This window comes from Colius striatus, chromosome 9 (assembly GCF_028858725.1).
Source record: "Colius striatus isolate bColStr4 chromosome 9, bColStr4.1.hap1, whole genome shotgun sequence".
Taxonomy (NCBI): Eukaryota; Metazoa; Chordata; class Aves; order Coliiformes; family Coliidae; genus Colius; species Colius striatus.
Window position 1 is genome coordinate 15,195,522 of NC_084767.1, and position 24,533 is coordinate 15,220,054.

At 43.5% G+C, this 24,533-nt stretch overlaps 1 protein-coding gene across 3 annotated transcripts in view; it reads left to right on the top strand.

The window, feature by feature from the left end:
- The window catches only part of RASGEF1C (RasGEF domain family member 1C), a 41,791-nt gene that overhangs the window by 8,728 nt on the left and 8,530 nt on the right, over window positions 1–24,533 (top strand). For all 3 annotated transcript variants that reach the window (XR_009819296.1, XM_010204429.2, XM_062002808.1), the window contains exons 4-12: window positions 1,840–1,977; window positions 7,747–7,959; window positions 10,339–10,413; window positions 13,576–13,671; window positions 14,755–14,857; window positions 14,956–15,035; window positions 15,672–15,767; window positions 21,518–21,613; window positions 22,918–23,041. Coding sequence is in view for 2 of the 3 variants with exons in the window: in XM_010204429.2 (XP_010202731.2) it covers window positions 1,840–1,977; window positions 7,747–7,959; window positions 10,339–10,413; window positions 13,576–13,671; window positions 14,755–14,857; window positions 14,956–15,035; window positions 15,672–15,767; window positions 21,518–21,613; window positions 22,918–23,041 (1,021 nt within the window). In the remaining variant the exon portion in view is untranslated. The remainder of the gene's footprint in view (window positions 1–1,839; window positions 1,978–7,746; window positions 7,960–10,338; window positions 10,414–13,575; window positions 13,672–14,754; window positions 14,858–14,955; window positions 15,036–15,671; window positions 15,768–21,517; window positions 21,614–22,917; window positions 23,042–24,533) is intronic.

The window sequence follows — 24,533 nt, forward strand, 5'->3', positions numbered from 1 at the left end:
CAGTGAATTGATGAAGACCCCCTTGGTACATCACCTGGAGCAGGAGATGCACCTTCATTTCAGTGGAGGGGAAAAGGACATGTATTTGTTGTAACTTTCAAAAATACCTCAATTCTGAAGTTATTCTTGAGATCAGCCTTTCCAGCTTTGAAACTTTTTTTGGCATCGAACACCAAATCACCAACATCTGAACACGTGTGCTTGTTTTTGCATAGGTGACTGGTTGCAAGAGTAACAGGAGCTCTGCCTTCCCTATAGAAAGCTATGAGCCAGACTGCTTAGAAGTCTGGTACTTGGGTTGCCCATACAGTTGGTGTTAACAGAAATAGCTGTATGAGCTGCACTGTACAGAACAATCGTTTCTAAGGTGTGATGGCTTCCGTTCCTCAATTCAATGACAGATGCAAGTTCAGGAAGATAAAAATGCAGGCATTGCAAAGTTTTTTTGCTCATTAAACTTTGCAAGAAAAGGAAAACTTGGTCTTATTAGGAAGACCTCTGTATCTGCCTGGAGTGCATCTGCACTTTGGACTGGCCTGTAGTAACGCAGAGCTGGTGGGGCACAGCTGATTTTGTGTTCCTCGGAGTGGAGCTGACTTTGAAACTCTGCACACAAGCGACCTCCCATCCCCTGTGTCCTGTGACTTCCACAAAGTCCTCTCCTTCAATTCATAAGAGCAGTTTACACAGCTGGAGCAAATGTCTCCCCAGACCTTTGTAGTTTCCAATAAAGCTTTCCCTTTAGCAGCCACCTGCTGGTCTTTGAGCCGGAGCTTAATGCTAGCTGACAGCAGTTATTTTTAGAGATGCGGTTCATTGAAACCTGTTGTTGGTGGAAAGCTGAAATACTCTTTTTAACCACCTTGGTTGAAAAGCAGAGAGCTGGGGAGCTCGAGAGTATAATTTTTCTTGATTACAGGGTACACTTGAGCTACAGTACGTAGGATGCTGAAGGAGGCTGTTTGTTTTGGTCTGTGTTTTCTGTAAATAAAAATGCAGTTTGTTGTTTAATGCAATTTCCTTTTCAACGTGTTCTTGCATAACAGAGGATGAAAGCTTTGGAAGCAGCCACGCTGCCCGTCTTTTGAGATAAGACTAACACACTATTTTGTGCCATTGCCCACATTTCCCTCCTTGCCCAGTATTCCTGACTATTGCCACTGCTGCATCCTCAGATAAATCTACACAAAAAGTAAAGCAGGCATCAGCTGTGTGTTATCTGAGTGAGCATCCTTGGCCTATCATGACCTTGAGCTCCTGTGGGAAGATAAACGTTATCAGTAGGCCAGGTAAAGTTACTGTAGTGCTGGTGTTTTTTCCATCTTTTTTTCCTCACGTTACATCCACTGCTGATTCCTAAGCAGTTTTTTTTCATACAGCTGGAAAGTAAAGAAGCAAAAACCCCTTCTTTGTTGGTCACGAAATCCATTCCAAACAGTTTTTCAGGGAAGAATGAAAATGTAGGAGGGTTGTAAGTAAAAAAGGGAAGAATGTATGGTTCAAATCGGCCAAAAGGCATGGGGCTTTTAAAAGAGGTACAAAGGTTGCACCAACAAAATGCCTAGCCAGTGGACAAACCAGCCAATTGCATGTGCAGAATACTTAAATCTGCATGTAAAATGGGCAGTTGTACATGCATCTAAGTTCTGGTATATTTTGTTTTCCAAAATGTGTCATTTGTGTACCACACTATGCTCAGGTCTGCAGATTTTGCAGGTGCAACCGTAAGTACCTCCTTTAAAAATCCAGCCCTGCACTCAGTGACGTGCAGATTTGCTGGGGGACTTCACTGAGTAAACACATTTCAGTCTCTATCCATAATTGTGTTTTCCATTGCAGGCTCGCATCAGAAAGTTTGGACCCAAAATCTTACAGCTGCTGACAGAGTGGACGGAGACATTCCCATATGACTTTCAGGAAGAGCGGATGATTGGCCATCTGAAAGACATGATTCACAGGATAGCCCCGTGTGATGAGGTCAGGATGTCTGTCCTGGGAGGTTGTGTGGAGGTGTTACTTTTCCCGCTTGGTTTCTTCTTTTGCCACATTCTATTCCATGCCTCTTCCTGGGAACTCTTACAGTTTTGTTCTCCTCTAATAGTTAAAACCTGTAGTAGCTTCCCCGAGAGCCAAATCTCTCAGTTTAGGTACCCCTGTAGCAGCGACGTGGGAACATGTTTGAGTGAACAGTGAAATCTATCCTCTGCACATCAAACTGCAAGAGAATGAGATTGCTATTTCACAGACAGAAGATCTGAGGAGTATCAGACTGAATGTGGTGGTCACAGTTCACATAGCAGCAGAGCTGTGATCTCTCAAGTCACAGACTAGCAGAGAAGAGCGGTGTTGTGACCTGAGACCAACCATCCTTGCCAAGCAGTGGCTCAGGGAGTGCCACAGGATATTTAGTTTGGTGATTGAGTGGAGCAAGCAGTCTGTCACTGAGGGATTGCATTGGGCAGCTAAATAAGATCTGAAGTTGCCTGAAGGTACCTGATGAAGGCTTCCTTTCTCTAAGGGCATTTATGGTCCCTTTTATCTCGCCTCCATTTACTTATGTCCTGTGCTGCAACCTTAACTTTCCATTCCTTACTTAACATGTTTTCAGTCTGGTAATTTTTTTGAAAAAGCAGTCTTTGCATTTTGTCTGGTTTTTTTCATTAGTGAATCTAACAAGGGCTTGTTTGACTTCTTGTCCTGCCTAAAAACGTTCACAGGCCCTGTGCTTGAGCAGGGACCCAGACAGGCAGTGAGCAGGCTCAGAGCAGCAGACCCTGGTCACAGTTTGACTAATGCCACCGCAATCCCCAGATAAGTTCACAGGATCTATGGGCTGAGAGAGCTTCTATTGAATCCAGCCTGTTTGGCTGATAACGATGATATAGCAGAGGACAGTCCTTAAATTTAAAGAAAATACAAATATTTACGGATGTGTAGCTTTACTGGGAGCATGAAGGTGGCAGAAGATGACAGTATGTGGCCTGCTGGGCAGAAGCTCAGGCTAGATGTCTGTATGGTCTTGGTGTTCAAACGCAAGCCATGTGTGTGGCAGAGTAGGACTAGGAATGGAATCTCTGGGAGACCTGCTTGCAAATTCAGGTGGGTGAACCTCATAAATTAATTCAGCAACATGAAAAATACCACAAGTCCATGAAAATAGTAGGGATAAGAGCGAATAGTATATAGAGAGTCTCTAATTACTCCTAGGTTAACCGTGGGATGTGGAAGAATTGAGTTCCATTGTCAACATTAAGGCCTGGCTTCAGACTGCAGATGAGTGCAATTCAGTATAGAAAAAAGCACAAACCCACGAGTCTGAGAAGGACAGGGGTGGAGAGAAAAGGAATTAGCAGGGCTGCAGCACAACGGAAATGAAATTGGACCCTCCTACACACGTGAAACATGAGAGAAGTGGAAACAGCTGCTCTAGGACTGAGCTGGCATCAGGGCTGGTGCTTTTGGGTGGCTGTAGGCTGGCATGGAGGGGGGGTGGGAAGGGGGAGCTGCGTGGCACTTGGACAGAGGCGAAGGGAGCACAAAGGACTTTCTTGAAAGAGCCAAGGTGCCCTCAATTCCAATGACCATAGCAGTAAAACTTTCAAGGGAAAGTGGCAATGAACTTGCTCCTGCCAACAACCGATAAGTTGCCTTGAAGCCCTTCCGCATTTGAAGCAAGAGAAATCCACACAGACCCACCAGCATCATGCCCACTGCAAAGGAGCCTGAGAGAAGGGCAAAGAACAGGGGCTTTGCAGATGCTCTGTAAAAGCAGTAGCTGTTCCAGTAAAGAGCCATAAATGCTAAAAATCAACTTTTTGCATTCAAAGCGATAGTTTATTTGCCTAACCTGAGCAGGTGCTGCACACCTTTCCTCTGGAGCATGCACAGCTGTGTACCAGTTTTTACAGGTGCTGTGGGGGACCTCAGGCTGGATTAGGTGCAAAGCATTGTTTTTCAAATATTTTTAGGCACTGTAGTGGCAAGTGATTGTTCCTTAACAAAATGAATAATTAATTTAAGCAGCAGCTCATATCCTACAAGTGCAAATTATGGTTTTTAAGAGGCAGCACAAAAGATTAGTGGTGCCCTTTAGTTGTTTGGAAAAAAGTAGTTCCCATTGTGAATCATAGAAATTAAAGACTGAAAGATTTGTGAGGCTCTCTAGCCCATGTAGGTCGATGCAGGATTTTCCCCTGCAGTGTATGCTCCTGTCCTTGCAGAGTCCACTTTCTAAAGGCTCTGTGATGTGCTTATGAAGGTGTCCATGCTGAGAAGCATTTCTTAGTAAGTACTGTGATTTGCATTTAGAGTTAGAAATTTTAATTAAAATTTGAGCTCCTAAGCCACCTGCTGAGGCTTGCTGCCTTCAGAGGAACTTTCTCAGTTAAGAATGAAACATTTTCTTTAAATATTAAACAGTAGTGTGCTTCTTTTGACTGTTAATGCGGCAATGAAGGGAAATCAGTTGATAAGAGTCCAGCATGCAGCCCCTGTACAATGGGGGGTCACTTTGTGGCAAGATAATTACCAGCATGTTGAAGGTAATGAACAATGCTGTTTTCACTTAGTGAACATACTTTAAAGAAAAGTAGTAAATGCTTTTAAAAGGGCAAAAAGCAGGATGATTGTGAAGTTTCCTTTTTGATTTCTCCCCCAACATACACAGAAAAGCTTTCTAGGCAATGGTGCACACAACTGATTTACAGTGAGTCTCTTCAAGAGCTCTGATTCCTGAATTTTTGTGGCCATTGTCTCTTTTATTTCATTCTTCGTTAGGTAGTTGGCTTACCCAAGTCTGTTTACTGTTGTCAAATGTTTTTGTGCTGTATTCCCTACAAAAATTAGATCTCTTGAGAAGGGTTTATTGAAAGACTGGCCAATCTGCATTTCTTTCAAGCAATTTTATGCTGCTTTTGAGCTTTTCATCCAAACAGTGAAGAATTTGATGCCGCCAGACATGACTGCTCCAAGATTCCTCATCCAAACTCCATTTTGAAGCAGAAGTGGGTTTTCAGCTCTAAGGTTTTTAGCCAAATGTTTTATGTTCAGTAAAAAACTTGGATTTCAGTACTGTGCCCACCTCTCCTCTGAAATGAATTCCCCTGTTTACAAAATATGTTCACAAAATACTAAATATGTCACTATTTTGCACTAGAAAATAACATTCTATTTCTGGAGCTTCATAAGCTAAGCTGAGATTTGCAAACACACCTGGATGTAAACCAGAGAAATATTTAGATGGTGGTCAGTAGTTTTGGTCCAGGACAGTCTTTGTAAATCAAAAATGTGACCATCTGCTTGAATGATGGTTTAAATGGAGAAGGCCAGCAGTCTCTCTTCCTGGGAGCTAGTATGCATCAGAAACAGAGGAACACTGAAAGGTGTTTTTCTTTATTTTGTAAAGATCACAAATCACAAAATGGTAGGAAGAGATCTCTAGAGATCATCCAGCCCAACCCCCTACTAAAGCAGGTTCATCTCAATCAGGTCACTCAGAAATGTGTCCAGGCAGGTTTGGAAACCTCCAGAGATGGAGACTCCACACCCTCCCTGGGCAGCCTGTGCCAGGGCTCCCTCACCTGAACAGCAAGGAAGTTTCTGTTCATGTTCCAGTGGAACTTCCCATGTTCCATCTTGTGTCTGTTACCCCTTGTGCTGTCACTGGGCACTGCAGAACAAAGACTGTCCCCATCCTCTCGACATCCACCCTCTAGGTATTTAGAAGTGTTGATAAAGTCCCCCTCAACCTTCTCCTCTCCAGACTAAACGGCCCCAGGTCTCACAGGCTTTCCTTATCAGAGAGATGTTGCAGTCCTCTCATCATCTTTGTAGCCCTGCACTGGACTCTCCAGAAGTTCTTTGTCCCCCTTGAACCGGGGTTAGATTATTTCAATTATTTTATTTTTACGTCTCCTCACTCCATTTTTGTTCCTCTATGTGATTTACTTCCAAATAGGACATGTGTTGTCATTCTGCAAGAGAAGTCCTTCCTGCTTTCTAAGTGCTTGCTTAATTTTGGACTTACCAGCTCTATTTTGAAAAAACACCTGACTGCATCCTGCTGATGTGGCTCATGTTCCAGCCCCGCTCATGAGAGAATCTCTCCAGTGAAATGAGAGGGTCCTCAGCAATCTTATGCTAGAAAAGCTATAGGAAAGTTACAAAGTTGCAGCAAAAGTTGAAGCACTTGGGATCTCCTCAAGGGTTCCAGCCTCAGACCGCAATTGAAGCGGGCTAGATGTAAGCATGTTCTTTTTCACTGTGAAGTAGTAGGAGATGCTATTTCCAGAGTGCAGCTGGAATCCTGTGTAGGTGAGAAGAGCACTGACTCTGGCTTCTGGTGCCTTGCACACCTAAAGCATAATTGCTGTCAATGCTTATTCAAGAGGAATGTGAAGACTATTCACAGTCTACAAAACTCCGAAGGTGAAGGCTGGATCTAAACCCTGGGATCCAGGAGTACTTCCCAAGACTTCACTTGGGCTGCGTACAGTTTGGGATGTGACACAGGTGTGTGTTGGCCTTCATGGGAAGGCACAATCCATCCAAGACCCTATGGTGATGATGAGTACTGTGTGGAGGGTGCCAGGATTTACATCTGCTGCTGTACAGATGTAACAGAAGAGAGCTCCTTGCCAGCTCTGGTTTCACACTGACAGACAGATTACAAACTGATGTTACTGGCAACCAGATGTTACTAAATGGTGTTTGGATGAGGAAAAAGGAATTATCCCACTTGTGAGCAGACAGAGGATCTCTCCACTCTGTGTCTTTGTGCTGGAAGAGGAGCTGATAGTAGGCCAGCTTGCAAACTGTGCTCCTTGAAACTGAGCAAGCACCCGTTGCACCCATGGCTGATGCTGCTTTCCCTGGCTGGGAAAGCTCATGAGGCTCTGCTTCTCAGCAGGGCACAGTTTATGCTTCATGAGAGACTTGTACCCAAGGACATTTCCAGCTAGTCTTCGTTTTTAGAGCCCATCTACCAGTTCTTTCAGTTATCTCAGTTTTATGATACCTGCATCTGTCAGTCGTGAAGAGTTGAAGGCATTTCCTTCTGCCCATCCTCCATGGCCAGCAGCTCCACTCATTGTCTGTAAAGAGCTGGTCTATCTCTGAGAACAACCTGAGCAATTTAGTAATGATGATCATGTTGAGCACATGGCTGTGCTTGGAATATGATATGAGCTTCCTTTATGAGTAGCAGTTAACATTTTGGATGTAACTACTCAAAGCTACACGGTGCTCTGACCACTCCAACTGAGCAGCAAGTAGCAGAATGCTTCTGCTGCTTTCAGATCAAAAGAATGGAGAGAATAGTGTTAGAAACATTTCTCACTCTTAATATTCAAGAGTTGACTAGGTACCACTACCAGGTAAAGTCCTTGGCATAGCCAACACAAAGGATGGGTGCTGAATGCTGCAGCACTCCAGAAAGCTGCAATAACTCATGTAGTAGCATTACCTCTCCTCTGATCCTGGTGTTGGCAAGAATATGTGAGTGTCAGTGCCAGCCCAACCCACCAGTCTTGCCTGCCTCTTCTCTTGACTGCAGTCTGTTTCTGTGGTCCAGAGCACAGAGCTGTAATTAAGCCAACTGGTTATTCTGAAATAGGCTTGTTGGAAATAAAATGGTAACCTGTTGCTGGCTTAGGAGTATTTTGCAGAAGGGAAAATGCAGGATAAAAACACTTCATTGTCAAGTTTTGTGGGTGGTTAATGTTTCTTTTTTTTTCCCTGTGTCTCCAGGCCTACTGGAAAAAGATGAATCAGCTTTTGCAAACCCTGAATCAGAAGCTTGCAGCCCTCAGCCATGGGCAAGAAGGGATCGTCAAGATCAGTGCTGCTGTCTCTGATAAGCTGGTGGCCTTTAAAAGTAAACCTCCATCAATTCAGAGAGAAATCCTGAGTGTCTGCAGTGACCCTTACACTCTGGCTCAGCAGCTGACACATGTGGAGCTGGTAAGTGGGAATGGTTCCCAACTTCTGCAGTCAGAGATAGTGTTTCAAGGCATCAGCTGCTAAGTATTCCAGACAGAACCAAAAAATGTCAGCACTGCTGCAGCATCCCTGTGCTGTATCAGCACTGCAGCAGGAGGCAGGGTTTGACAGGTTAAGAGATGCTTGGGAAGCAAGCTATATATCAGAGAGTTCCTGTGCATTTTAGGGTGGGTCACTTGATTTTTTTCAGCTTGTTTATTTGTGAAATGCAAGTCACAGTCCTAGGAGGGTCAAATGATTCTTACTTCTTTCTCTGAGCCCCTAAACCCAAAGTTGCTATTGCAGTGGCTGGTTATTAGCCCTTTTATATGGAAGAAATCTTAACACTTCAAATCCGTTCCTACAGATGCATAAAGCATCTGAGTTGTTTGATGTGGTTTTGATTCTTCCCTTTGGGACTTTGTGCATGGATGTACAAGGGTGTGCAAATACCACCTACACAGTCCTGCTGGTTTCCTTGTGGGGCTGCAGTTCACTCTCAAACAGGCTTTTGATGGTAATGGCTGCTGTTGCTGAGCCAAGATGTTGGACAGACCTTTGTGTTGCACGTCCTTCTCCTGGGTTCAGGCCCTCGATGTAGCCCTCCTGCATGTTCCTGGAAGAACATAAAACATTGCTGCCATCTGCAGATCTCTTGGTGCTGTAATGATTCCCTTCTGCCTGCCTTCCTGTGGACAGTGTTGATCCTTGAGAGGAAGGCTGGAAAAATAAACCATGAAATAGACTGTGGATGGAATTAGCCTTGGGAATTCTGAAGGCAATTGATATTTGTCAAGAAGTTAAATAGCTCAGAAACCCCAAATTTAGGATCATTGTCTGCACTTGGTTAGTTTTAAGAACATGCAGTTTTGGCTCTCTTTGCTTTATGTAGCTTAAGCCAGAGAGTAGAAGGCTTGGAGTTTTTTCTCTTGCTTTTTCTTTCCCTCCACCGTGCAACTGCCTTCTAAGGGGAGATTCCCTGTAACCAGGGTACTGCTGCACTTTCAAAACGATGCAGCCAGAGATTTTCATTCCACTTTACTGTAATCAGTCGTCTCTTTACTTCTTCTCTTTACTTACTGCATCTAGTATACCAACTGCCCTGCACTAGAACTGTCAAATGCTTATTTGTTAGTAAGAATTGTTTGCTACTTATTTCATAACAATTATTTGTTATTAAGAGTCCTGTACAATTATCAGTGGCAAGGTGAGAGCCAAGATAAACAGCATGAGTGTAGTCATAAGGTTTTCACTTAAGCAAGGCTACCATTGGTTTTATTGTTACCTGGATGCCCTAAGTTTGGCCTATAAGAATTCCAAAATACCTTTGTGACCTACAACTGGCTGAAAAGATTATTTTCTAATAAACATGTTTAAAGGAGTTTAAAAGCCTATTAAGAAGGCCAGTGGTGTGACTGGAACTGCTGGGTTTGTTCAGAAGCTGATGGAGATGGACTAAGAGAGGTCTGAATGCTTTACTCTAGTTTTGCTGAATGCCTTTACTGGAAGCACGTGCATCTCCACTGCCTTCCTTCCAGGGTGGTACAGAGCCACCACCTCAGGCATCACCTTAGCTTCACTGGGAGAGAGGGAGGGTCAGAGCACTTGTGTGTGCAGATGAGCAATGGATTGCTAGGATTACTAGATCACAGCGTTACTGCCATTTTAACAGCTGGGAAACAAAGCTGTTGAGTAATGCTGGACCACAGCAGGTCTGTGGCATTGCCAAGCACAGAACTGAGGTCTGCTGGCTCGCAGATGGGACCTTGTGCATCCAACACCTTTCTGCACAGCAGAGAGGGCTCTTACTGTGGCTTGTCAGCAATCAGACTGTTTACAAATACGTAAAGGGTGGGTGTCAGGAGGATGGAGTCAGGCTGTTCTCAGTGTTCCAATGGTAGGACAAGGGGCAGTGGGTACAAGCTGGAACATAAGCGGTTCCAAAGAAAGACAAGGAAGAATTTCTTCACTGTGAGAGTGACAGAGCACTGGAACAGGCTTCCAAGGTGGGTTGTGGAGTCTCCTTCTCTGGAGATACTCAAAACCCACCTGGATGAGTTCCTGTGTGACCTACTCTAGGTGGCCCTGCTCTGGCAGAGGCTTTGGACTGGATGATCTTTCGAGGTCCTTTCCAACCCTTAAGATTCTGTGATTCTGTGAGACATTTATTCTCATTTTCTTTTTTCTGCCAAAATAACTGTAATTGTTCTTATGAATTTTAATGTCTGATGCTAGTTGGCCGTCTACCAGTTCAGTAACACCATTCAGAACTGATAGACAATGGGGATGTCTTATCAAGAGAGAACAGATTCTGGGTTGATTTCTTATTTCTTCCTCTCTTTTTTTCCCTGCCTCTAATAGGAAAGGCTAAGTCACATTGGACCTGAGGAGTTTGTGCAGGCATTTGTACATAAAGACCCTCTGGATGGCACCAAGGTATGATCAGTCAGCTTGCAAAGTGTCTCCTGTGGTGACTATATGTTCTAGATGAACTGATGTGATGAGATCCATAAGAACAGGGCCTGTGGCAGGGGATGACTGTGGCCAGGCCAACTGATGACCTGTATTCTCATGGAAAGATGGGATCTGTTGGTAGAGCTCACACTGGCAGGTCATTGCCATTCCTTCCTGGTGAGACTACATCCTAGCCTGAGTCTGGCTAGCACCCTGATATTCTGCTTTCTGGCTTGTTCTTCCTAACCTGCTTTGTCATGGGCAGACGGGTTGTGGCCATACACAACCAGGGAATGTCTGTTCCCAGTGTTGAAGGCGTAAAGACTCTGGATGTGATGTAATGCCCATAGTGTCTGCCCAGACACCGCAGTAATGAGTGAATGCGTCATGAATCAACATACCCTTCTCTGTCTGCACAATAGCTTTTAACCCAAAGCACAGCAGGGAACAGAGTGCTTGGTCAGGGCTTCATCCAAGGTCTGTGGAAGCCAGCTGGAGGTTTTCCACTGATTCCAGTGGGGTTCAAAGCTGAATTTCAGGGAGTGCCTCAATAAGGAGAGAGACTTCCTGGCTGGAAAGGGATTGTCAGAGGTTTCATGTACTGCCAGAGAAGAAAGAGAGTGGAAAATCCTTCCCTAGAACTGCATATAGGCTACCACGGAGATCATACATCACCAGCAGAATTTCATCATTGGATGCCGAACATAACAGGAAGATTTCTGTTTATAGTGCTGCCCAAAGACTTCCAGAATAGCTGGGAGGGAGAGATAAAAAGTGCAACATTGGGCTCTTTCCTTCTCTTACTGGAGTTATGGAGATTCTGCAGTTGTTTTGGGGAGAAGGGAGAGAGCAGAGCTGGTGTCTCAAGTATTCTGAGCATTGATCACATCCTTCAGGAAAGAACCCCAAGGGAGCAAACGTGTCAAAAACATGAGATATCAAACCAGCCACAGTGAGATTTCAGCAACTTGCTGCAAATGTGAGGGACCAGACTGAAAAGGAACAGTTGTCATTATTAGTATTGAATATTTTATTGCCAGTATTGCCAGACAAGAAGCTATTTGGCAATTACAGATGTTCTTCAGATGCAAGTCTGAGCACTGACCTGCAGCCCAGTAACAGTTCTGTGAAGTGCCTAATAACAAGGCAATGTCCCCCCCTAAGGAGGATCTACTCAGTTAAAGCAAAACTATTGTAGCATTTTCATACAAGATGTGGCACTAACAAATTATTGGGCTTCAAGTCAGCGAGGCTAATGACAGCAGAGGTAGTCTGGAACTTTTCTCCACCCTTTGCCTGGTCTGCCCAGAGGTCTCAGTGATGATATAGAAGAGCCTCCACACCACAGTAAGATATAGAACAAGGAATCACGTGGGACCTGGCAGAACAATGTACAGTGTGGCACAAACCTTACGTGCAGTGAAGTATCGTTCCATGACCCGTGGAGGGCACCCCTGTTAACCACAGAGAATCAGCTCAGCTCTGAATCCCCTCCAGCAGGAGATTCCATTAAACATCATCTTTGTATGAGGGCTTCAAAAGGCCTCACTTAGAATGTTTATCAGGCACTTTTGAGTTGCAGATGGAAGATGCTAGGGAGGTGCTAAATATTGTTGCCATTTATAAAGCTTAACCTTTAAGAAGCACAGTCTGTTTCAGCTTTGACTGTTGCAGTTTTCACAAGTTTTGTGATATGAGCTGTGGTGGCTCTGCCCTGGCACAGGACAGCAGTGTTGAGATGGAAACACCACATTCAGAACAAAACCCAGATTCTGTGTATTTGTTACCACAGGGAACAAGAAACAGCGCAGAGTGCATGAAAAGCAGTTGCTGTGTGTAGACTGGGGCTGCCTTTATTACGGGCTACTTGCTGACATCTACTTTTGAGATGCTTTTAAAATACATTTGTTATTGTTTATGTGTTCTACTCATAAAGTAGTTGGGAATTTCAGGCTTGTTAAGATGTACTCCATAGGATGGTACTGTGATTTCTGTTCCGAAGTACCCCAGTATACAGAATCACAGGTGAATATTTTCTTACTTTTAATTACTTTGGGAATCATGTTAAGCCCCATTTCTTAAGGGGCTTTAGTCACTTGTTTAACTTACATAATACAGGTAAGCCCATTTACATTAATGGATATGTTTATGCATTGTAATTTCTTCTTAGTGCATTGTATTTATGGTAGTTCTTGGCAATTATCATCCTAATAAAACAAAAAAAATCGGTATTCTCTGATACCCTCTAGTGGATGTTAATGAATGTTCAGATTAATCCCCTGAACTCTGTGAAAGCAGTCTGTCCTGGATGGAGAGTCTAAGAATTCCGGGCTGGGAAAAGCACTTGAGTTCTTAAAATCCCAAGCAACATCTTTAGGCTGTGTGAACTGCTGAAGTAAAATTGTCTGTTGATGTCAAAGAAACTGGAAGAGTTCATCCAAATATCTGTTCCTACAGACTGTATCAGGAATTTATGTTAAGTTTCATAGAAAAAGGTGAAAAAATATACTTCTTGTAATGACTCTTATCAATTAAGTATGTCAGGTGTGTAAGAGACTTGTTCAAGGCAGACCTGATTGCTAGAGAACCTATTATCCTGAAAACTAATGTGGGAAATACTTCTTTTTTTCCATTAAAAAAAAAAGAAGAAAACTGAACTGGGTTTTTTCTTGCTTATCTCCTGTTCACTAAATGATGGTCTCTGAGGGCTGTCTCCAGAAAAGGACTGTAGTTGATTGCATTCACTGAGGTGAAGAGAATCCTAGAATCAAAGCCACAAACTGAGTGTGCTGTGGAAGACTATGCTTGACTTACTTTTTCTGCATATTGCTGTTGCTGTCTGAATCCTGCCGTGCCTCAGCTGTCAATATCCCAGTGTGTCGGTGAGCACTTGCTGCAGGCAAAACAGGGCTATTTTCTATACACTAGTACAGATTGTGGAGTGTGACACACTGAGCTGGACCCTGTGCATCTACCAGCCACCTGCCTACCCACTGACTTCTTGAAAGGGGCCCTTAATGCACAGCCTTCTGTGTGCGTGAGAGCTGTGGACAATAATCACCTCTGTGTAGGATTTATCTTAGTGATCAGACAGTTAACTGAAACACAGTTACATGTCCTTCTGTGGGTTCTTTTTCTCCCCAGACTTGTTTCAGTGAACAAAAGAAGACCACTAACCTTGAGGCCTATGTGAAATGGTTCAATAGACTCTGCTATCTTGTAGCAACAGAAATTTGCATGGTAAGTGAAATGTACATGGCATATTTTACCACATGCCTGAAGTGTACCAGTTTGAGATTTTACATTAATAGGCAAATGTGGGGATTTATTTCTTATGACCTAGCTAACCATCCAATTGTAAGTTTTAGTAATGTTGCACTCCCAGAAGTGACCTGATAAACGACAAACATATTGCAAAACAGAGCTGGCGACACACAGGGGATACGCTGCTCTCTTGATGTAGTAGGAGCACAGTGTGGAATAATGAACCCTGCAGGGGAAAAGGGAGGATAAAATGCCTTGAATTATCCTGTGAGATTTCTGCTGGAAAAGATTCTAGTGGAGCAGTATTTGTTATCTGTCATCTTAAAGCTCTGCTGTGCGTGTGAATTCCCATTGCATGGCTCTCTGCTGCTGGCTACTGCTGTGACTAGTCGGTTTTTAACTTGGTAGTGGATTTAGTTTGTTTAACTTGGCCCCATCAGAATGAAATGAATGTTTTCTCCTTTGAAAGGGTATGGAAAGGAGGAATAGTCTAAACAGCCTAAATAGCCTGTGACTCAAAAGCATTACTGTTTGAAGATAATCTTTGGAAAGGGTGGGATGATTCCAGTCCAATTAAAATGTGTATTTAAAATGCAGGCTACCATTTGGCCTGTCCATATTGCTGAAAGTGCCAGAAGAGGGGAATGCAATTAATGCAGTTAAACAAAGTCTTTCTGGAACAAAGATACTGCTGCTGGGTGTGAAATAATGCCCTTCAAAAAGCCAGTGCTGATGTGCCCACTGACTGGAGAGGGGCTGGCAGGGAGCTGAGGTTCTGCTTCAGAGCTACTTGGACTGCCTCCTCCAGTGCCAAGACATTAACTGGGGCCAGACTGGGAACTGCTGTCAATTTCTTCTGTGTCACTGCAATGAAAGTTTGATTTTAGAGACTGCCAGTCACCAGCATCCACTGGATCACTAGAACAGAATGAAGTCTACTGACTGATAGCAGATGGCCCAAGCCGTGCGTGGACCCATGCTGTGTATGGAACAAATGCCAAAGATGCCCTCCAATTCTGCAGATGCTCATTGCAGATATTGCTCTGTTTTGATTTGCAGCCTGCAAAAAAGAAACAGCGAGCACAAGTCATCGAATTCTTCATTGACGTTGCCCGAGAGTGCTTTAACATTGGCAATTTTAATTCACTGATGGCAATAATTTGTAAGTACAGCTTCTGACCAGGCCTCTCCCTCAGCTTTCATCAGCAGATGAAACCCAACTCTTAACCGTGGATCTGTTTTCTTCTTTCTCACTCATAGCTGGAATGAACATGAGTCCAGTTTCCAGGCTAAAGAAGACTTGGTCAAAAGTGAAAACAGCCAAATTTTTCATTCTTGAGGTAAAAAAACAACCAAAGTGTTGATACACTGCTTGAATTATATTCTGTATTTTTTTGTTTAGGAATTTTCACATTGTTATCCAGGTATGAAGTGTTTGCAGACATATTTTACAGGCAGAGCACCAGAGTCTATCTGAATTTCCCAGGTATAATGAGGAAGGTGCAAAGCTGCTGATATGTAGATGGGAATCAGAGCACTCAGATCAATAAGAGAAGGGGAAAAAAAACCCCACATATCAGTCTATATGCAAGCCATGTGCTTCCACTGATGCCAGTTTTGTCTGGCCAGGGACACAATGCTGAGTGTAAAGCTCCAAAGTTATTCCATGGATGTCAAGTGAACAAGGCCTAAGGTTGTTTTTTGTGTTGAGGATTCCAGTATTTGGCATAAATAAAATGTACAGGCCTTGTTCTTCACATGGAAGCTCAGTAAGCTATTACCAGGAAAATCAAAGGTACAAACAGATGTGATCCATAGGTCTTTCATTGTATCTTCAGTTTGTGAGGTTTTGTGTGCATGTGGATGTTGGAAGACGTAGGCTAGGCTCTTTCAGGGCTTGCTACAACTGAGGGCAAAGTTGTCTTCAGAGGATCCAGGTTGTTTTCTAACCGCTGTGTCTTTTTTTGTGTACCTAGCACCAGATGGACCCTACTGGTAACTTCTATAACTACAGAACAGCATTGCGGGGGGCTGCTCACAGATCCCTCACCGCACACAGCAACAGGGAGAAGGTGAGTGTGACCACATCACCTTCCAACCGGCTGGTGTGCGTGGCTGCTGAGTCAGGGGCTCAAAGGTTTTGATGCAAATGCTCTTTTTCCTTCCATGGGTCACCAGTTGCAGGCTCCAGCACTGCTAAATGCAATTGGAAATGTAAATCTGTGACTGAAAGGAGTCTGAAATGGATCCCAGGGCTTTTGTGGGCTTGCTCTCAGACATTGAGCTGGAAAGGGCAGGACGCACAGCGTGGAAGACTGTTGCAAGCGTTGCTATACCCCTGGAAAATTTGCATTGTTTACATGGGTAAACCTGATGGAACAGACATTTCAGACTAAAATGAGTTTTATTTTGGTACAGAGCATCAACCTGGCAGACCCAGGTGGAACTTTGCTGGCCAGGCCTCTCTGCAGACAGGCATGTGATTTGAGAGAGAGCAAAGGGCACAGCACTCGGAGATGAGGTCGTTCTCCAGTTACATTAGGGAAAGATGACTTACCACAAGCCCTGCAAAGGAGCCTGGTTTGAATTGATTGCAGCAAATTTGGGGTGAAATTCTGTCCTTGTGAATTTTCATTTCATTCAGTTATTGCTGCTGTCTCAGTGAGCAGGAATTGAAGTATTTTGTCAGTGTTCATGGCAGATATGTAGCTTTCTGAGATGTCACTGATGCTGCAGGAATCAGATTGACAAGATGTCAGTGCAGGATCCTCCTGGTTCGTGCTCCAGTGTGTTTCTTGTTAATTTTCTTATTTCGCTTTTTTTTATCTTTTGTGTGTATGTGTGAAAAGAGGTTTATCCTGACATTGCAATTGCACATGGTTGTAACTAGGTAATCTCTGCACAGAGCATGGCTAAGGTAGATACTGCATCAACCAGCAAAATAAGGAATTTAGTATTCATTCACTAGATGAGCCAGGCCAGATGCTAATCTCACATCCCTGTAAATTTGATGTAAATCTGCTGAAGCTAATGGAATCTCAGGGCATTTACAGTGAAATGAGCTCAGCATCTGGGTGCAGGCTAACTCAGCTTCAATGGGAGTACACTGAGTTGGTCTGAAAAGCACTTTTCTCTGCGAAGAAGAGACGATGGCTTTGGATGTTTGGAACTGGCAGAGAAAGTCTTTTACCACTCACACACTGCAGCAAGGACCTGAGAGTCTGAGGTGCTTCTGCAGTGTAGTTCTGCAACCATCACATATATTCAAACCAGTTCCTTTTTTTTTTTTTTACTTAATTTCCTGTGGAAGTTAATCTCTGTCATATTTCTACCCCTAGCTGGTTTAGACTGACGGCAGAAAGGCTATTACATAGTCACAGAATCTTAAGGGTTGGAAAGGACGTTGAAAGATCATCCAGTCCAACCCCCCTGCCAGAGCAGGACCACCTACAGTAGGTCACACAGGAACTCATCCAGGTGGGTTTTGAGTGTACCCAGAGAAGGAGACTCCACAACTCATCTGGGCAGCCTGTTCCAGTGCTCCCTCACCTGAATAGTGAAGAAGTTTTTCCTTATGTTTCTTTGCAACCTCTTATGTTTGAGCTTATACCCATTGCCCCTTGTCCTATCATTGGACATCACTGAGAACAGCCTGGCTCCATCCTCCTGACACCTGCCCTTTATGTATTTGTAAACATTAATGAGATCATCCCTCAGTCTCCCCTTCTCCAAGCTGAGGACCCCCAGCTCCCTCAGCTTTTCATCAGAAGGGAGATGCTCCACTCCATCATCTTTGTGGCCCTGTGCTGAACTCTCTCCAGCAGCTCCCTGTGCTTCTTGAACTGAGGGGCCCAGAACTGGACACAATATTCCAAATGTGGACATGTTCCTATGTGACCTGATCTAGGTGAACCTGCTTCTGCAAGGGGGTTGGACTAGATGATCTCTAAAGGTCTCTTCCAACCCCCACCATTCTATGATTCTATGTGGTCTCATGAAGGCAGAGTGGGAGGAGAACCTCTCTTGACTTACTGCCCACACCCCTTCTAATACAACCAAGCATACCATTAAAAGGAGTCTATTTCACATAAGAAAACACCCCTATTGTGTTTCCCTTGTGTAGATAACATTAGTTCAGGAAAATGCTTGAGCATTTGATTTGGTAGCTGCTCACACTGGATATTTTACAGTGCAGATCATGGAGTTCTTGCTGTAGGAATTAGAATTTAGTTTCTTTTTATAAGCAAGATTATCAGGTTTTTGTTTTAATGAGCTTGAATAAAACTGAAAGAGCACGATCACTTTTTGATAGAAAATATTGTGTGGTTTCTTGCAAACTTGTAGCAAAGCTCACTCTGAAGATTTGTCTCTTCAAAATGAATTGTGCTTACAATAGTTTTGAGATGCCAATTCCTTCCACCTCTCTTCTCCATGAGTGGAGATCTCAGGAGCAGAGCTGGAGTCTTCAAGCCTCAGTCCATCTGCTTGATGGGACAGTGCTCTGGAGGGAGCACCCTTTTGCAGACCATCAGTGTCTTGTGGGAAGAAAAACTACCTATAGGCTCAGAGCAGCTAATGCTTTACTGTCAGACTCACCAAAAATGTTACTTCCTTCTCTCCTCAAGGGAGTCCTGCCTGCTGAGCTTTGCACAGCACTTGAACAGAAACACAGCTCGGGGGCTAAATTATATCCTTGGAGGGAGATGGGGTGAGCCAGTGATCTGGGAAGCTCTCCCTCCTCTGTGCACACCTCATCCAAATCCCTCATGTGGCAGTGGCCTTGTGGCACTAAGAGCATGTGCCCATGTGAGACTGCAGCACAGGTTGCAGAAAGATCTCAGTATACCCATGGAGGATCCCCTGACCTCAGGCAGCACTGTGCTGATCCAGCCCCTCTCTCAGAGTGTAACCAGCACAGTTATAACACTTGGTAACTTGTTCAGGAGCAGGCTTATAAAAGGCACAGCAAGACAGTTCTCTGAAAGCTGAGATGCAATGCAGAGGCAGAAATTAGCCTGCCAAAGTGCAGGCTGGGAGAACTGGTAATGAAGAAGGGCTGCTGTTCATGCAGAATTCAGAGGGGTGTACTTGTTAGGCACTGAGTCTGGTTTTATCTACGCAGTCAGCTGCCCTACACCACCTCCAAGATTAAGTCATTCCACTGGGAAACTCTACATTGTGCTAATGACATGTCTGGCTTTGAAATGTTGGGCGTATGTAGAGTGTGGGACTATGTGTTGTTGCTGCCTGATACTGTGGAGGAAGAACATGTCTGATCTCATTAGCTTTCTTCTTTCTGCAGGAGGCAATTGTCCTTCAGCATGTGGGTGGGTCGGATGGCACAGGGAATATGAGGGGGATCAAAAGGGAGTGAAACAGGAGTTTCTGGCACTAACCCAGATTTTATGCTAGCAAAGTGCCTGGACTGAAGCCAACATTACAGTGTAACTGTATCCACTTTTGTTTTTCCTACAGAAATTTTGGAAAACAAATTATACAGGGTGACATATTTTTGTTGGGGAAACAAATTTTGACCCAAAGGCAAAAATCCCCTGGAAATGTGTAGAGAGTTGACATCATAGGGTATGTCTTTGACACCTTTTATATGCAGATGAGAACAAGCTCTAGCCATGCTCTGAGCTGACCACTGGCTCTGTGGCTGTGTTAGCATGGCATTGAGCCCACATTCATATACCTTCCCTCTCAGCAAGGCTCTTCATTTGTGTTTAGTACTATTAATGATGGTGACCTAGCTCCCAGGCAGTGGAGCAGGGCAGAACAAGCTCACATCTGCCTGCAAAAATATGTAGACAGAATCTGGCAGTGATTTCTAGCTGGGGAAGTGTCTGGCTCCATTTGTTTATACCTTTCTACCTTTGAAGTCCACGCTGGTTACTGGAGTTAACATTGGTTTTGGTAGAATATAAACTGAATTGTATTCTTTACCTCAGGTGGATTGATCTAGTTTGGGTGATATAAAAATGAATCCTGAAACACACTTGGCTCAATTTGGCTAGAAATTGTTCCACCTTCCCCCCTGATAGCGGGGCTCAGCGTTTTGGGGCGTTAGACTGTGCTTTGTTTCCATTCCTATCTTAAGTCAGTTGGATGTATCAGGATAATGCCAGGGGCACTTGGAGTGTCAGCCCAAGCTTTTTATGGCTATGCACTGACATTACAGAGTTTATCTATGGCTGTCTCATAAAAAGGCAGCAGAGATGCAGATCTTCAGCAGTTTACTGCATGTGGTAATTTAGACGGAACAGAAATTGGCTTCCATTTTCACAGCAAGAGCTGTGGTGGCTTGTAGACTCTTTGCCTCAGTAAGTGTTCTCACGTCTGTGACTTGCACTCGCTGTTGCATCATGAAGGCTGTAGACTGGAAAATAATAGCTGCTGTCCTGTTCTAGGTCCATTTCATATCCCATTATAGCTGATGTACAGCATGAGATGGAATAACAGTACGACATTAAATACTTAACTAAAGGATTGCTTTGTTGTCACCAGCTCCCTTGGCTGGTCTCGCGTGCCATGAAAGCACTTTCATTGGCACACACTTCACAACCTACAGTTCAGTTCGTTTACAAATAGGCCACTGGAAATATTGGGACACTGAACCATGCCATGTGCTTTCCTTTAAATTCATGGTGATTAAGTTTATACTTGATGACTTAAAAGACATGTTGCTGCCATGGGAAAATGCTCTCAGAGGTGCCTGCTGACCCCACAGCTCAGACCCTCCTAGTGACCTTTTCCTTTCACAATGCCACTGCTGGAGAGGTGGAGAGGCTCAGATTTGACTATCAAATCCCAGATCCCTGGGATCAGCTTTGTCACAGACTGGTCCTTTGTGTTATCTTTCATTTCCCTTTGAGATGTGACACAAGAGGACCTGGGGGAGACTCTACTGCACTCTGAGTCTCTGCTGAAGTGCTGGGGATGTGCTTCAGGAATGCTGTTGCTGCTTTTCTGCTGTAGAACATCTGACATCACACTTGTCCCTGCTCTGATTCCATGAATTTGAAGAGCCTCACCTAGGAGTAGACTTTTTCTACAACAAATTATGATCTGACTCTCATAGTCTAGAGAGAAGGCTTGGGTTACTACCGTATGCCCCAATGCCCTGGATGATGCTCAGGGCTTATTCTGAGTACCACAATGATCTCTTTGGCTACTATTGGCAGTTTCCTGTCAACTAACTTTATATTTTTAATCCTGCTATCTGCCAGGTTAATTTGGAGAAGCAGATTGTACTAATCAGGCACCAGGAAGGAAATTGCTTGCCTCAGAGGTAGCCATGCATGGAGCTGTTGAAAATTAAGCAGCTCCTGATGAACTGTTTATAGACAAGTCCTTGGTCATCAGATTTTATTCTGTCTGTCCTTGTTCAGGGACGATGCTGCTTCTTTGGTTCCCAGCTGTCTTTAAATTGCTCAGTTTGTGTATTCAGCATCTTTTCTTATAAGGATTCAAGAGCGAGGGAAAGAGTTCTGCAGTTTTATTTTGCTCTTTGCTGTCTGATCTTGTCATCAGACAGTGATGCTGTTGATAATAAACTGGGTTATTAGCATTTTCTTAGTCATGTTATTTTACTCAGTGAACGTTGTGTTCGGTTCATATTCACTTCAACGTACGTTCTGCTGACAGCTGAAGGCGTCTCTGTACCCCGCTGCCCTTTTGCTTTGCCTGTCACTGCACTGCTTTTTAAGTGCATGGCACACGGAGGAGTTGGTATTTCTTTTTTTCTCCTGATTGAGTTCCTCTTTCAGGCAGAGGAAATACTGAACTGAAAAAATAATAGTTTTCTCATTTCTCTTCACAGATTGTGATCCCTTTCTTCAGCCTGTTGATCAAAGACATTTATTTTTTGAATGAAGGATGTGCTAATCGCCTCCCAAATGGACATGTCAACTTTGAAGTAAGACCTGAAAAATGGTTTTATCTGTCCCATTCAGACAGCACTGTCTGAGACCTTTTGCTTGTAGTTTCAGTGCAGACCAGCAGAGTAGGCCAAAACGGATGCTCTCAAGGGACTGGGTGAAGGTTAAACCAGTCCCAGGATGGTTTTGGGTTTTTTTTAAGAAATTAATATGTACATTTTATGTAAATATTATGAGCAGATCATCCAAACTTGCTTGATTGTTGGTCACCTGTTAGAAATACAGTGTCAGCAGTGTAAATGACTACACTCGTGGCTTGGAGGGGGAGAAGACTTTTTCAGAAAACTATTTTACTTACACACATAAACAAGTTACTGTAAAATGCTTTATACTTTATTTTATCTGCCTGTTTATCCTTTACTCATTTTTAACAAAGAGAGTTGGCAGAGTAAGGCATAAATAGCTTGTGGTCATTAAAGAAAAATTAAGCAGAATCATACATAGAGTGTAAGGTCACTGTGTCCACGAGGTAAATGTCATGCTGATGATGAAGGGATTCACGTGTGTTGATCTCCTGCCTGTAGGTTTTACAAAGAAGAATTTCTGTTAAACACAGCAGAAGGATTTCTGTTCCCCACAGCCCTGGTACTAGGCAGTAACAGTCCCACATCCCACGTAGCCCCAGCTCTGTGCAGACTGACTCTGCAGGAGCAGAGGGTGTTGGCAGCGTGCAGGCAGTTGGCATTCAACACTGTGTGTCTGGTGGAAGGGCAGAGATGAGTTGCTTCTGAAAGAACTGCCCAGTGTCAATGAGAAAAGAGTTCTTGAGCTCTCAAATTCAATAAATCAATAAATTATTTTTTCAGTATCACTTTGGTTGCATTAAATTTCTCCTTCAGTTATTGACATTGTGAGATAGTGAGTAATGCCCAGAACACTGAGCCTGGCATCACCTTAAATCATATCAGAACTATTAGAAGGCCTGAAGAGTAGAGAGGCCTTGCAGTCACTCTGCTTTATGTAATTTATGTCTAATTTTGCTCCCTCCTGTTCCATCAGAGCCTGTCATCTGTCCTTAAGTATTTGTAACCTATACCTTTGTTCAGGTTTCATTTAAATACAAACTGAGCCAACTTGTAAGAAGAAGCTAGAGCACCCATTCTATCACCTGTAAATTAACTGTGAAAGTGTACCCATTTAAAACTTCCAAGGTTCTTTTCTCCTCTTGTGTTCTTTTCTCCTCCTTGTTGTTAGCAAGAGGGATCCTAGTCTTCTGCTTGGGTGTAGTTGGTGTAGTGGGATAATCTTGCGCTATTTGAGTGGAATGGTTTTATGTTTACAGAAATTTCTGGAACTGGCTAAGCAAGTAGGAGAATTTATAACATGGAAGCAAGTGGAATGTCCCTTTGAACAAGACCCAAACATCATCCACTACTTGCATACTGCTCCCATTTTTACTGAAGATGGTAAGATTCTGTACAATCTCTAGTCACTGAAAATGTCTCTTCTTCATTGTGAATTAACACCCTGATCCATGTGTCCGTGATCTCTCCTACTGACCAGTCCTGGTTTTTCGTAGCTTTTTTGTCACACAGCTTCTTTATGCCCAGTGTATCAACATATTTTTGCAAATACAACCTTCTGACTCATGAAGCTGCTGCCTGATGCTTTTCTCTTTCTGTTAACTTCTCTGTAACACACAAAAAAAGTCACCACTGTGGCCCTATTTTTGTAACCACAAAAAGAGGCCGCACAGCCATGTCGTGGACTGCTATGAATGTCAGCTGTCCCTTGGCCACTCTGTGATTGATGGAGCCAGAACTAATCTCTTCTGCAAACCAATGCTGACATCTCTTCAGTGAACACAGCCCAGGGCCTTGGTAGTCCTGCTGACCTCTTCCACTAAAGCAAAGACATATTTTATCTACAGACAAGAATATTTAGGAAAATCTTTTCTAGTAAGTAATTTAAGCTCTAGCTGTGAAAGTCCTGGTATGAAATTACTTCTGTGATTGTCTTTCTATACTTGTGTATTCTCTTCAATTCAATCCAGCATGTCAGACTGTCCTTTCACATTGTTTTTTGTCAGTTGCCTCTTGGTACACTGTCACACAGAGACTGTCTATAGCTATGTTCCCATAAGCTATACTGGTGGGGAGTTTATTTTTTCTTGATTCTATAGGCAATTTTCTGTACTAATCCAAATTAATCAGACCAGACAGTTTTTATTTCACAGACTACTTCAGCACACAAAGTACTGTTTCAGAAATCCTGCCTAAATCCCACGAATGACTGCCAAATTAGAATAATTAATGTGTTTAAAGCAATACACATTGAAAGGAGGTAGGATGATGGCATTTGTTCTGGTTTTAGGCTCTAAAGGGACAGAAAGTGAAAGTCCAGGGGTAAAAAGTACAGTTTTCAGGCTGCTGAACCACAAAAAGAGTGACCTCAACCCACTAATAGTTTGCAGATTTTCTCTCTTGTGGCCTCCCCTATATTCACACTGCTTTCATGAGGTGCCCTTTACCAAAGCCCCAGGAACCACAGACCTGACCTGAGAAGAAGGTGGGAGAATGGTCTAGTAAGATGCAGCAGTGGTATGTGAAGTGCAGCTGCAGTGTGCTTGCCACAGGAAGGGTGGGCCAACACTGCACAACTGAAAGGCAGTTGAACTGTAGTACAATTGAATAGTGAGGTGGTTCCAACGTTAAAGAATAAAGCATCCGCAAAGAGTCAAATGAGGAAATGTGTGTGAATGCAAATCACAGCCTACTTAAAAAAGAAACTGTGAAAACAGATATTAATGCACTGACAGCTTTTCAGAGGAGACTCTACACCTAGACAGGTGTCATAAAATGCATCCTACAGTACAAAGTTTTGCAGGAAAAAAAGATACCTATTTATTTTCCCTTACAGCACTTCTCCTCTGGTTTCTGGAGCTCATTCTTAACCTTA